Raw genomic sequence first — 14809 nt, forward strand, 5'->3', positions numbered from 1 at the left:
CTATACATGAGACTACTACTTAGCAATAAAAAAGAATGAACTTTTGATACATGCAATAACTTGGATGAATTTTAAAAGCATTTTGTTTTGAAAGAAGCCGGTTTCATTTATATGACACGCTCAAAAAGACAAAACTATAGAGAAAGATCAGCTCAATGGTTACAAGGGATTATAGGTGGGTAGAGGGGTGAATATGAAGGGATAAGGCGAAGGAGTTTTTCTGGGTGATAGAACTATTCTGTGTCTGGATTATGAGAGTGATTTCACTGTATGATAGTTTAAAATAGCATTAAAAATAATAGTATTAATAGTATTAAAGGGCTAACAACTATTAAACAAACAAATGAATGTAGTGTTTAGGTGTTTCAACTTTAATGGCCAAAACACTGGCATTCCACAATAGTAGACCAAAACCAATATCATTCATCCTTTTTCTGCTGATGAATAGTGCACATTTTTCATTTTACAATTTCATTTAAATTGAGGTTAAATTACATACAGATTAGAGTTACCAGATTTAGCAAATAAAAGCACAGGCACTCAATTCAATTTCAAATAAATAATCTTTTTTTTTTTTTTAGTATAAATGTGTCCCAAATATTGAATGGGACATATTTGTATTTAAAAAAATTACTCATTGTTTATCTGAGATTCAATTTAAATGCGTACCGTTTTATCTGGTAATTATAACACAGAAAAATGCACAGATCCTATATCTATATAACTGAGTGAATTCTGATAAATGTTTATACTCATACAACCAAAACTCCATCAAGATACAGAAACTTTCCATGACCCTGGTTCCTTTCTGTCCCTTTCCAGTCACTCTTCACTCTCTCCATAAGTAACCACTATTTTCTTTTAATTAGTTTTGCCTGTTGCTGTACTTCATGTAAATGGAAGTGTACAGTACTATTTTGTATCTGGTTTCTTTCTTTTTTTTTTTTTTTAAACATCTTTATTGAAGTATAATTGCTTTACAATGGTGTGTTAGTTTCTGCTTTATAACAAGGTGAATCAGTTATACATATACATATGTTCCCATTGGTTTCTTTCACCTAACATGTTTTTGAAATTCACTCATGTCTGTGTGTGAGTCAATAGCTCATTCTGTTTTATGGCCAAGTAATATTCCATCGTAAAACACACAGTTTTTAAATGCATTCTCTTGTAATGGACACATGGCTTGGTTCCAGTTTGGGGCTATAAATGAATAAATATACAAAATTATAAACATTCACAGACTATTTTTTGTCATATGTTTTCATTTCTTTTGAGTCAATACGTAGGACTGGTTTTGCTAGTTCAGGGGGCAGTTGTATGTTTAATTTATAAGAAACTGGCAGTTATTTTCCAAAGTAGTTGTGCCGATTTATATTCCTACCAATACTGAGATTTTCAGTTACTCCATATCCTGGTAGCTTTCACTACTGTTAGCCTTTAAAAATTCTGACATTCTATTGGCTTTAATTTTCTTTACTGTTTGTTTGTCCATTTCCTATTTCACCAATTTCTGCTCTTATGTTCAGTATTTGCTTCCTTCTAGTTAGTGCTTAATACGCTTTTCTTTTTCTAGCTTTCTAAAATGAAAACAGATCGTTGACTTTAAAACTTTCTTTTCTATTCTAAAGCAATAAATTTCTAAGCACTGCATCTGCATAAATTTCTAAGGTCTGCATCCCAGAAATTTTCACATTTTACGTTTGTTTTTATTCAGTTAAAAATAAATACTGTTTTATCTCCAAGTATTTGGGACTTTTATAGACATCTTTTTGTCAGCAATTTAAAATTTAATTCCATTGTGGTCAATGGCCAAGTATATGGTCTACTTAGGTGAATGTTTCATATGTGCTTGAAAATAATGTCTAGTCTACCACTGTTAACTGTAGTGATCAGTTTGACCCAAATTGTTGGTGTTGTCCAATCAATATTTTTACTGGTTTTGTTTACTTCTATCAGTTGCTGAGAGAAGATTGTTAAAATCCCCAACTTTGTAGATTTGTCTATATCGTCCTTCAGTTTTGTCAATTTTTGCCTCATGTATTTTCAAGCTGGTATTCAATGCATACACATTTAGGATATGGCTTCATGTACTGCACCTTTCCTCTTTATGAAAAGTCTTTCTTTATTTCTAGTATACTCTTTCTTTTGAAGTCCATTTTGTTTTATGTTAATACAGCCCTTTGTTTTCTTATGCTTACTGTTTGTATGGTCTATTTTTTCCCCATTCTTCTACTTTCATCCTGTATCTTTATATTTAAAGTTTAACGCTTATAGACATTTAGTTGAGCCTTTAAAAAAAAAAAACCTAGTCCTTTTCATCAGACTACCTAATTTACATTTAAGCAATTATTGGTTTGTTTGAATTTAACTCTACCATTCTACTATTTGTTTTCTCTTTGTCCTATGTTTTTTGACCTTTATTTCCTCCTTTCCTGCCCTCTTTTGGTTAACCATATATCTTTCAGTATTCAATTTTAATTCCTTAATTTTTTCTTTTTTATTTCTGCCATGTGTGTTTTTTTGATAGTAGTTGACAAGGGATTACAATACATACCCTTATCAGTCTACTTACAGTTAGTATTCTACTACTTCAAATAAAATGTAACAACCTGCATAATTATAATTATGCAACTGTATAATTCCCTTTACCCCCTGCAACTTGTGTTATTGTTTGCATATACTTTACAGCTACATATATGCCACAATGCTATGTTAAACTGTCAGTTGTCTTTTAAAAACATGAAGCAAAGAAAACCTGATGATAGTCATTTATACTTACATACTTATTATTTCCTTCCTTCTAGCTGATGCCATTTACCTTCAGCCCAAAAATTCTCCCTTGGCTTTCCTTGCAGTGCAGGTCTGCTAGTGACAAATTCTGTTTTCATGAAGATTGCTTTATTTTGCCTTTATTTTTGAAGGATATTTTTACTGGATATAGAACACTGGATTGATAAGAGTTTTGTTTTGCTTTTGAATTTGTGTAAAGATTTTGTCTTTCCATTGTCTTATGACCTCCACTATTTCTGATGAGAAGTAGTCAATTTTTATTATTCCCTGGTGGGTTCCCCAATACCACTTTTGGTGGTTTTTAAGATTCTCTCTTATCTTTGGTTTTCATCAGTTTTAACTATGATGTGTTAGGTGTGGTTTTCTCTACATTTATTCTGCTTGGAGTTCACTAAATTTATTGGATCTGTATATTCATAGTTTCACCAAACTTGGGTAAACTTTGGCCTTTACTTACTCGTATTTTTTCTACCCTATTTCCTTTCTGTTCTTCTTCTGGGGATCCAGTTACATCTTTGTTGGACTGCTTGATATTGCCCCACATGGCACTGAGGTTCTTTGCTTTTTTTTTCCTTCCCTCCGACCTTTTTTCTTTATTCCTCAGATAGATAGCAATAATTTCTATTCATCTATCATCTGCACTCTGTTGTTAAGTCCAACCGTTTGGGGTTTTTTGTTTGTTTGTTTCCAATTCTCTGCTGAGAGTACCATTTATATTAATTCATTACAACCACTTTTCCTTTTCATCCTCAAACATAGTTCTAATAGCTGCTTTGAAATCCTTGTCTGCGAATTCCAATATCTGGATTATGTTGGGATCTCTTTTTACTGTGTGCTTTTCTCTTTTTGACCATAAGTCATATTTTCCTGTTTCACTGCATGCCTCATAATATTTTATAGTATTCTAGGCATTGTCGATATATTGATTCATTTTGTTATGTTCCGGAAGTAATAAGCTTTGTTCTAGTAGGCAGTTAAATTATTGGCTAATCACCTTGATTTTATGGAAGCTTGATTTTACATTATGTTAAAGATTTTGTCTTTAGTTTTAGCACAAATCCTCAGTGCTGGGCACAGCCTTTACTGATAATACACAACCATTCTAGGGATTTGAGGGAAAGCCTAAGGTACTTACCAAGCCTTCTAGCTTGTTGGGATTCAAACTCTGTTTTCTCTTGCAACTGAGAGCAACAATCTTTGCTTAGCTTTTTCAGCCTTCCAGCTATGGCTTTCCACCTGGTTCACTAGAATCTTCCCTGCACATGCACAATGCAGGAGTTAGTCAAAGACTTAAGAGGAAATCATACGCAGATTGGAAGTCTCCTCCATCAGTGCCACCTTCGTTTCTAGAATTTCCTCCTTCAATTTACAGCTCCTCAAGCAGCCCCCAATTCCTCCAATACCTCAAGTCATTAAGACTGCAACTTTCTCTTCAGTTCTAGCCACCCCCTCACCAGACAGACTGGTGAATGCCTTGAGGGAAAAGTCATATAAGCATAGTTCTCAGGCTGCTTCTGGTCACTTCCCAGTGCCTTTAGACACTTATTTATTATATTTTTCCAAGTTTATAATTGGGAGGGTTTGTACATTACAAGCTATTCCACCACTACCAAAACCAGAAGGCCTTCACCTTATAATTCTTCATTGTTTAATTTAACACCTTAGAAAAAAACAATACAGAACTGGTACTTAAATGTCCTTGTCTCTCTCCTCTTTTTCATCCAACAGAGTGAAAATAGAATGTTTCACATACATTAAAATATCTTTTATCTCAAATGAAATGAAATAACTCAAAATAATCTCTTCTTAATTGATGCTTCCAGAAAGTAGGGAAGTAGTTGCTCAACTTCCTATGAATCTACTGAACAGAGTTCAGATAAGTTGATTAGGCCATGAAAACACAGTTGATTGACCTTGAACAATGTCAGGGTTAGGGACACTGACCCTCCATGCAGTTGAAAACATCCCTGGTTCCACATCCATGGATTTAACCATCTGAGGATTCAACCAACCATGGATTGTGTAGTACTGTAGTATGTATTTAGTGAAAAAAAAATCTGCGTATATGCAGACCTACACAGTTCAAACCTGTGTTGTTCAAGGGTCAACTGTACTCAGAGTTAGACCAACTAAACTAACATGTAGCAAAGTTATTTCTGTTATAAACTGATAAAAGTATGAGACTTCATAGTCATGAAACATAATAAATGGAGTGTGATTTACAACTAGGAAGAAGAATGTGGCTACTTGCATACATACAGAGGCATATTAACTGTTAAGTGATATGATAAATCTTGACCAATCCACTGTTGTTTTCAAACCTAAATTTTTAAAAATTTTATTTTGCAGTCAGCAAGTTTTCCATTTGTCAGCTTGGATGTGAAAGATGCTATTTAAAACCAAACAGCAACTCTACATGGCTGGCTGAACATTTATAATTCAACAGTTATATAACCTCCAAAATACAGCAGAATATGAGGCACATAATTAGGATGTCAGCTAAACAAGACAAGGCAATTCAAAAGGATGTCATTTTGTGGCATGTGCTCAGCTGAGCTTTAAGTAAGTAGGGCTGTTGGGTGGGGACTTATTCTTCCCACCTCTGTTTATATGCATTAATACCAAATGCTGTCAGGACAACTTATCTTGCAGTCAGGACATCTGACTTTTTAAGAAAGAAGAAAGTTCCACCTTGTATAAACTGATTTCATAAACAAAAATTGCTTTTAAATGATTCTGTCGATGGATGTCTATCTGTAAGTTTTCCAGCTTGGTCTGCTCCATGTATGTACATCCTGAAAAACTGCCAAAATAGCAGCAAAAACTGATGATATCATAGGGAAAAAACTCACTGACAAAGGAAACCAAGCACTGTTGAGTCAGCATCTTTCTTCTTGGTCACTCGTTTTATACTTATTAGGTAAACCAAAAGACCTGTTTGATTTGTTACACAAATATGTGTATGTGCATATATAACTGAAATTAACATCTAACAATAGAAATGCCTATGTTCAGAGTCCATCAGTGCTTTGGGATTCTGAGCTATTTTCTGGTACAGAAAACAGACTTAGCATCTCCATCTCCAGTGGATGTAAGCTGCCTCCTGTGATAATCAAGGAATGTAATGGTCCTCCCAAGTCCACAGTACACATTTGCTGCAAAGTGCCTGCTGCAATTTTCTGGTCTTCAGCTCCAACCCTGGCTAAGCCAACACAGAGTGTCTCCTCGGTGACTGCTATTAAAACAAAAAAAAGATACCACCATTCAATTCAGCAAATGCGTTATCCTGAATCCATTCAAACTAACACTAGTACCAAAAATACATTTAAATAAGACCCAAATATATTAAATCCCCTTAGTCACTCATTATGGACACACTATCTATTGATTTATCTAAGGCTTTTCTAAATTATTTGTACTACCTGACATATAAAGTAAAGTAGTACTTCCTAACTTTACCCTTTCAAAATTCCAAAGACTTACCTTAGTTTAAATTTTTAGGACTTGAATAATTCCTGTATCCATACTCTATTGCATAGCATATGTCTTTAAGTAGATTCTGAGTGAACAATGTTTATTACATGCTTATATTTTAAATAAAATGTTTGAGATATATTCACATTGGCCAAGATATACTGGAAAAACCAGGGGATTATGAGCTAAATACACAGATTTGAGTCTGTGCTTGGCCACCTAGCTATGTGACAAACTTCAGTTTTTTCATTTATTTATTTTTTTTAGTGGAATACTATCTGTCATAAATGGTGGTTTAAGGGCTAAGATAATAGATATGAAAGTACTTAGTAAAGTACATAGCCCTTAACAAATAATAGGCATTATGACATTCCTTATGCTTTTAAGTTCAAAATAACCAACATTAGTGAACTTTAGTATTATTCACTCTGGCCTGACAGCTGAAGGGCTGACCCTCTTGTGGTTTTGTTTAGCTGGGAAAGCTGTCCTGATTGAAAAATGGTCAAAATGGGGCAAATGATTTCTACAAGGACAAGCAGGCATGTAAGGCACTCTGTGCAAAGGTGTGGATATAGAGCACCCTTGCAGATTATTTGTTGCATGACTTTAACAAGGCCTACTGAGGCCAATGTTATTCAAGAATCTCTTCATGTATCTTTTCTATCAAGAAATAGGTGCTCAAAGCCAGTCAGCACCTTACAACAGAATATAATGACAGATTCATTTAAGAACGTCTCAATAAAAATCTACTGACGATGAACATTTTATTATATACCACATCTATTAATACTATGTCTAGATATTAGGAATATAAGTATAAATTCTCTTGTCTTTATCCTGAAGAAAACTATACCTGGTCTCAGTGTTGAGAATGAGAAAAAGTAGAATAAGTATACTTTTACAGGACAGAGTTTACCATAGATTTGGGCTAAAATGGAAGTTCTGTATTTTACCAAAATATTTATATGTTAACATATTTACATAAAAGCTGATTTATAGTTAATTTGTAAAAAATCCTTACTTTCTAGAATGATATTAATTTACTAGACGCAACTCCATTATTTTTCTTTCAGCAGAACATTCAGCTTATGAGATTTAAGGTGAAGTTGAAAAAAGTGACAAGGAAAAATACAATGCAAACACACTGACTCTCACTTCAGTGGTGTTGGAATATATATGTGTGTGTGTATGGCAGACGTTACATACGCATCTCAGTGTAACAGTAGGGGATACGAGAGCCCTTTTAAGGTTCTTCAGTACCTGGTTCTTCTCCTCGTATTCGCTGATTCTGAACAATCTCCAGAAGTTGCTGGGCCGCTTGGTTTACACTCATATAACGAGGAGGTTCATAGATCTTTCTTCCCCTGTAAGTGTAAAACTAGATGCCACTGTTCTTAGCCATGAGATTACACAATACATTTTTAACACAGTTACTCCCCCAGGTATACTCAATTACCATAGTCTACATTATGTTTGAAGCAGTCACTTGTTACCCACTTTAAGTATACATTAAAGCATGGATACAGTGATCATTTATCTTAAGTTTCTTAAGCTTTTTTCATTGTTCTACTTCAAATGCCCTCTCATCTCACTGAAATGCTGGCAGAAATAAAAGTCCACCAACTTAAAAGATAAATGTTTAAATCAAAGTTACTTTTATTCAAAGTGATACTTCAGGCAAAAATAATTCAAAATAAGTGGCAATTTGTTCTATACCTTAGTTTAATCAGGTTCCACAGTGTTCATTTTTATTACCATGTTTAAACCACATATCCCTCTTTTCACATCTTCCTCTAAAAACAGTAAACTAAAGCGATAAATATCTCAAAATCTTGGAGGATAAGATATGTTTACTTCCATATGCCTCAAAAGCCTACCACATTTGCCCAATGATCAAAATAAAAACACTGTTTTTGCAGTTTACAAAACAGTTCATATAGATTATTTTACTGACTCTCAGAACAATTCTATAAGTCAGCACTCTCCAAGAGGAATATAACGCAAGCAGTAAACATAATTTAAAATTTTCTATAGTCTCTACATTAACAAATGTAAAAAAAAAAGAAAAAATTAACTTTAGTATGTTTATTTAACCCAATAGATCCAGAATGTTATATTTCAACATTTATTCCTATAAAAATTATTAAAGATTGTTTTTGTACTAAGTCTTTGAAATCTGGAACGTATTTTATATTTTAGCACATCTTAATTCAAATGTTAAATTTTCATTGGAAATATTTGATCTGTATTTAGATTTCATAAAATTCATGGTTGTAAAAGTAGATTTACATACTGAATTGTTCTAAATATACTTAAATGTTTTCTATTAACTAAGTTGAGTATGTTTTAATTTAATTAAAATTAAATTATAAATTCAGTTCCTCAGTTACATTAGCCATACATATTTAAAGTGTTCATTAGTTACATGTGGGTAGCAGCTACTGTATGGGACACTGCATCTATAAGCAAAAGGGGTTAGTACTCCCATTATACAAATGAAGAAAATACAGCTCAGAAATGGAAGTAACTTGCCCAAGAGCACATAACCAGAGGCCAACTCAAGACTCAAACCCGTGTCTTCTGACTCCCAATTAACTCATTCCACAAATATTTACTGAGTGCCTATCAGGTGCCAACCACTGTTCTCAGTACTGACCCAAGAAATCTATTGCTGTTTCCACTCTATCTATCACACTACTTATCATTTCATAAGACTGAAAGTATTTAATTTTGCACTGTTACTGAAAACTGATTTTCAACAATCTTTAGAACTCATGTTATTTAAGTAGAACTTATTGTTCACGGAATTAAAGTAGATGTAAGCATTCTCAGAATAAGAACTTACTTGATTAGATTTTCCAAAGACTGCTCCTTTACTTTGATGTCTGTAGGAAGTAAAACATAGTTCTCTTTTAATTAACTACTTTATCCAAAATCCTACGTGTAAACTTCAACTGAGTCACCTAAGTTTGTGGTAGACATTATTCTCAAGTCTCCAAAATGCTAATTTGATTGAGTCTACGACAATCGTTCCTCACACTTGTATCTGGCCACTTTTTAAAGGAAATATGAAGAAAAAGGGAAGCTTGTGGTTGTGTAAAGGTCATTAGTTAGAAAACAAACATGAAGTTGGCCCTGAGACCATCCTGAAAGGATTGAATTTCCTCTTGGAAAAGAAGACACAGGAAAGAGTTAGATAAATATTGGCATATACACTACCAAACAGCTAATCAAAATTTTTGTGTTCATTTCTATTAGGTGGTAACTGCATAGAACCAACTGAAAAGTCTTGTTATGTTCCTCTTCTTACCTATTTTCCAGGCACTAGAATATAAGCTTCAATGCATGTAACATAAATAAAAGAAAATTCTTACCACATTTTGAAAAGAGACTTTTGCTTTCTTGTGAATGGTAAGACATGCCTAATAACTTATGAATAATACCAAGTATTCATACTTTAATTGGGATTTCCTGAGCACTGACGGGTAGCCAGGTACAGGGCTACCACAGCGGCCAAAACCCACGTAGTCTTTGCTCTAATAAAGCTTTACAATGCAAGCATCACAAAGATTTGATCCTTTACACTTTTTAATCACTGATGCTCAGCTAAACAATTCAGTAGAAGGTAAAAAAGCAGAATCACTCTACATCCTCACAGGAACTCAGCACACAACAGCAAGAGCGACAGCTGCTTCCTGTTCTACATGCTGAAAACAAATGGTTCGGTCAAAGTTTGTTTTTGCAAAAATAAATATAGTGCAACTGAGGGGTCTTTCTGATAGACTTCTACAGCTTTCCCAAGTGATTATAAAAGTTTTTCTTATAAAGGATACTAAGTATTTGCTTGGAAAATACTCCAGAGATAATCCCTTACATGTATTTCTAAATGTTCTTGGAACCAGCAGTGAATATATTTTTCAGGTTCGAAATATCATTAATTATTTAATATTTCCACTTGTCTGGCACATATAGGAAAAAAATGTATATCTGTTATTGAAATATGGCCTGCAATACAATTAATGATATATAAGTCAACTTTGAGCTCCTTTACTCAATAGTTGTAATATTTTTAAAAAATTAAACACATTTATTAATGTATTCACCTTGAGCTTCTGAAATGTTGTCATACTTAAGTTTTTAATTTAATGTCTGCAATATTTTTACATTTTTACTGATATGCTCTACAGAATTTGATTTTAAAAATTAAGCGGGTTGGGGAGACTTTTTACAGGCAAATGCTTTTTAATTGAACATAAGACTGCATTAGTGAATTAATCTCAAGCCAGACCTATCTTGATACTTTTCCCTTGTCTTCACACAGGCCATAATTATTCCTTTCTACTTCTACTTGCTAGAATGTAAGCTTCTCCTATTCATCTTAGTACCAGCACCTAGCATAATGCGAAGTACCTAGTAGATACTCCATAAATTCTACTGAATAAATTTGTTCACATGGTTCTACTACCACCAGCCCATCTTAAACTATCTACCCCTTCAGTAGAGTAAAAGTCCCAGCTCCTTCAGAAAGCCTTTACTGACTTCCTCTTAAATGCTCTTTGTCCTCTGAAATATCCATACAATTAATGCTGTATTTTATTAATCTCTAATTACATTATATATATCAGTCTTATCCTTCCAAGTAAATTTTAAATTCTCTATGGTTTCTTACCATGACATAGTCTCACTAATCCCTACAGGGCATGGCCCACAGCAGGCATTCAATAAATACGTACTAATTTGAATAATGAGAATTCCAGGTGATTAAATGATGAGATCTATGGTTTGAGAATTTGGAATCATGATATCTTATACTTCACACCTTGTTCCTGTTTTTGTTAATGGAGCAAGGAAGATATATTGTTTAACCTTGTTTGTCTTTTCCCAGGAAAGCCAAGAAAAGAGGCAGCTCTTAGAGAGAGTTCAAGAGCCAAAGTTCTGGTTTGTCCTTCCTGCCTCTCCATACAATAGAACTTAACTGTTCTATAAACTTTCATGTACACAGCACATTAGTTCCAACTAGATTTCAAAACCCTGAGGGCAGGACCTATGTCTAATACTTCCTTAGTATTCCAGAAGAACCTAACTCCACATTGGGCATACAGTAAATACTCAATAAATACTGTAAACTGATTTTCTGTCCTTCCAAAGCTTCCAAAAGATAAATCCTATTTTTCCTCCTTTCCCCCATTTTTTATGATACATGAAGATGTTATCAGGTAGCTTGCCTCTTAAGACTACTTTTCTCCCCGTTCTGTTTTAAAACCTCTCAGTTCTGTTGTAAAACACACACACACGTGCTTTTTAGTACCTGAGCTCCAATGAATCCCTATTTTTTATCCCTCAGTTGCATATACTTCTACTTCTGCCTTTAATAAAAGTCCTTTTAATGGCTGTCCTTCTCACATCCTTCTACATACTGCTGGCCTTAATTGGATCTAAGTTTAAGATAACATGATGGATATATCTAATGGCATATTCCACATGAATTAACAAGTGTGTTACAGTCGGTCTGCCAGTAGGAACTACAAAAAAAGGAAAACTAGTATCTTTCCACATGGAATATCCAAACATAAAACTATAAAGCTAATTAATAATGAATTACTAAATTGCCCTGATAATAAACTAAAATAAGAAAACATTATTATACCAGTTAATTGTGGGACATAGGCATAAGCCAAAAAAATGTTAGAGAAGCATGCATGGCCTGATCTAGATCTAGAATTAATTAGGTGTCAATGTTAATGGAGTAAAAGGAATGTATTCCAGCTGGAACTGAATGAGCTAGCAAGAGTTAAACATTTTCTGTGCCAATGGGTAATAAGATCAAGTCTGAGAAAATACGCTAAAAGTAAACTTCAACCAATTACCTTCCATTACATATTTGTTGAACAGCTACACTGTGCCAGACTTCTAGACATTTGGAAGAGGGGAATGAGCAAGATAAAGTCCCTGCTCTTATGAAGCAGGGAAGAAAACCAACAAGTTAATAAAACAATTCAGATGGATGGTAAGACTTAAAAGAAATAATACAAGGTAATGGGAAACAGAATCACTGGGGGATACAGGGTGTACCACATCAGATTAGGTAAAATTTCACTTTAGATCAGGAGTCAGTAAACTTGTTCTGTAAAGAAGTAGGTAGTAAATATTTTAGGTTCTGAGGGCCACAAGGTCTCTGTCAAAATTACTTATTGCTGCCAGTGGAGCATGAAAGCAGCCACAGATAATACATAAATGAAGTAGCATGGCTGTGTTCCAATTAAACTTTATTTATAAAACAGGCAGTAGGCTAGATTTGATCCACGGGTGCTAGTTTGCTAACCCCTGCTAGATAATTTCCGATTTCTACCCTATAAGAAATGCTAACCATTAGTAAAACTTTTCTACAGTCTTCTCTTTTAAAAGAGACATATTGATTGAGGTTCTGATAATGTACAAATTATATATTATTGAATAATAGAGAACTGTCTATATTATACAAATAACCTAAATGCCTTTGGCAAATAGGAATCTTTTCTAATGTTCTGAATATCTGTACTTACTACAGAGTTCATCTTTGCCCTGATTCTGTGCTATGTGGCAGACATTCTTCTGCTGTGACTTCACACACAGTATCACTAAAACAGTGCAATTCAATGTATGATCCGAGGACTGATGCCAGTATGTGAGAATTTTGTTCCCAATAAATGATAAAAAAAAAAAACTACAGGAGTGAGAAGAAGTGTTTACAAACACTTGCAGTAATTTGACTTTGACACAAAAGATTAGAAATTTAAAAGTAAATAAATATATGTATTTATTTTTACATATATTTATTTTATATATGTGTGTGTATATACACACACACATATAAAAATAAAAGAACAAAACTTGGTCCTTCATCACAAATAGTTTGAGAAGTACTGCTTTAAACACTTCCATGAGGCAAGAAAAGATTATTCCTATTTGATAAAAATGAAGGCAAAGGTAAGGACTGTTTACAATATTCTCTATCTAGTATATAGTAGCACTCAGATTTTGTCTTCTGATTCCAAGTATGTGTCATTTCAAAGTTATCAAAGATGCCAGTTATTTCTTTTCTGTTGACCAGCCACAGATTAAAGCTCTGATTATAGCATTTTTACAACACACACTGTAGAATAGGAACTGATAGCAAATGTGAATCAGTACAATTCCAGTACCTCTGCTGACAAACGCAGCCCATCCCTTCTGAAGCTCTATCAGTACCACCAGCTTAGTGTACAAAGACAGTGATCCCAGCCATTTCCACACTAGGTAGGAAACAGAATTTGGCAGCATAATACAGTGAAAAGAGCTGTGAATAACAGGCTATTTGGATTCTACGAATTCTGCAACTAATAATCTGGGTGACAGTGGGAAAATGATTCAATATCTCTGGGCCTCAACTTCATCTGTAAAATAGGGCTTCAGTAAGATGATCTCAAGAGTCTCTTTCAGATCTATAATTCTGTGATTCTGATAGCATTTATACTGCAGTATTCAAAGGACACCTTAAGGAAGACAGGATGGAACGTGGTAAGAATAAATGCTCAATACGTCTACTGAATTGCTGTAAATTGACCAGAACAGGGTCTTAATGGACAAATGGGTAAAAGATGGCATGCTGGAGAGGATCTGTTAGGGCATAAGTAGGCACCAGCATGAACTATGGCATGTATGTAGGAAGAGCCATGCCGTATTTGGAACAGAAAATTCATTTCTCCACAGAGTACGGGGGGAGAGCATGCCATGCATAGAGTAGCTAGCCTGTATCCCACAGAACAGTTTCACCTTCACACAAAATCAAAATGAGAACAATATGACTACTCCATACTGTCACCCGAAAGAAACTCCACAGCCCTTACCTAGTAAGCATAATGTGTGCATGCCGTTTTGTCTGTTCTTCTTCACTTTGTCAAAGAAGCTTTCTGGTCTCCAAGTGTCCGTCCAAAAAACAACAGACACTGTCTCTCCAAACCTATACAACTAGAAAAAATGAAAACTAAAATTAATTAATGATGGAACAATTCACTAACTACTATTTCATAGATAACAATAAAAATAAAAAGCGAGAACCAAACTTGAGATGGACTGGGGATCAAGTCTGTCACAAAAAAAAAAAGGTAATAAAAATTCTCTTTGATCCACAGCAGCTGGTGTCATTCTGATGCCCTTTCAGTAAGAGATTTCTAGTATTTCTGCATTCAGTATGGGAACATATGTAACTACTTCATGATTTAGCTAGGTAGCTGCTAAAAATACTGAAATACAAAGAACCCAGAAGAAAGCCAAAAAAAAAAAGCCTTTTGAGCAGTCAGAGCACAGTTCACAAAGTTAATATTACCCTCACTTTACAGATGAGTCCACTGTCAAGATCAACTGACTTGCCTAAGGTCACACAGCCAGTTAGTAGTGAAAAAGAAACTCAAACCCAGGTCTGAGGAAGAGCTCCTTTCTACCATGACGTCTCAGTAAAATTCAGGCACTGTATACTCACTGCAGCCGTATCCCAAAACCTACTCCCTTACTTTACCCACTGTTT

The 14809-nt window shown here is 34.3% G+C and overlaps 1 protein-coding gene across 3 annotated transcripts in view; it reads right to left on the reverse strand.

Moving 5' to 3' along the window:
* Nucleotides 1–5115: 5115 nt before the first annotated feature.
* The window catches only part of DPH5 (diphthamide biosynthesis 5), a 36483-nt gene continuing 26789 nt past the window's right edge, over nt 5116–14809 (reverse strand). For all 3 annotated transcript variants that reach the window (XM_036834331.1, XM_036834339.1, XM_036834322.1), the window contains 4 exons: nt 14133–14253; nt 9113–9152; nt 7528–7631; nt 5116–6028 (listed from right to left, as the gene is read on the reverse strand). In XM_036834331.1, the coding sequence (XP_036690226.1) occupies nt 5805–6028; nt 7528–7631; nt 9113–9152; nt 14133–14253 (489 nt within the window). In that variant the 3' untranslated portion in view covers nt 5116–5804. The remainder of the gene's footprint in view (nt 6029–7527; nt 7632–9112; nt 9153–14132; nt 14254–14809) is intronic.

The sequence above is a fragment of the Balaenoptera musculus genome, chromosome 1 (assembly GCF_009873245.2).
Source record: "Balaenoptera musculus isolate JJ_BM4_2016_0621 chromosome 1, mBalMus1.pri.v3, whole genome shotgun sequence".
NCBI lineage: Eukaryota > Metazoa > Chordata > Mammalia > Artiodactyla > Balaenopteridae > Balaenoptera > Balaenoptera musculus.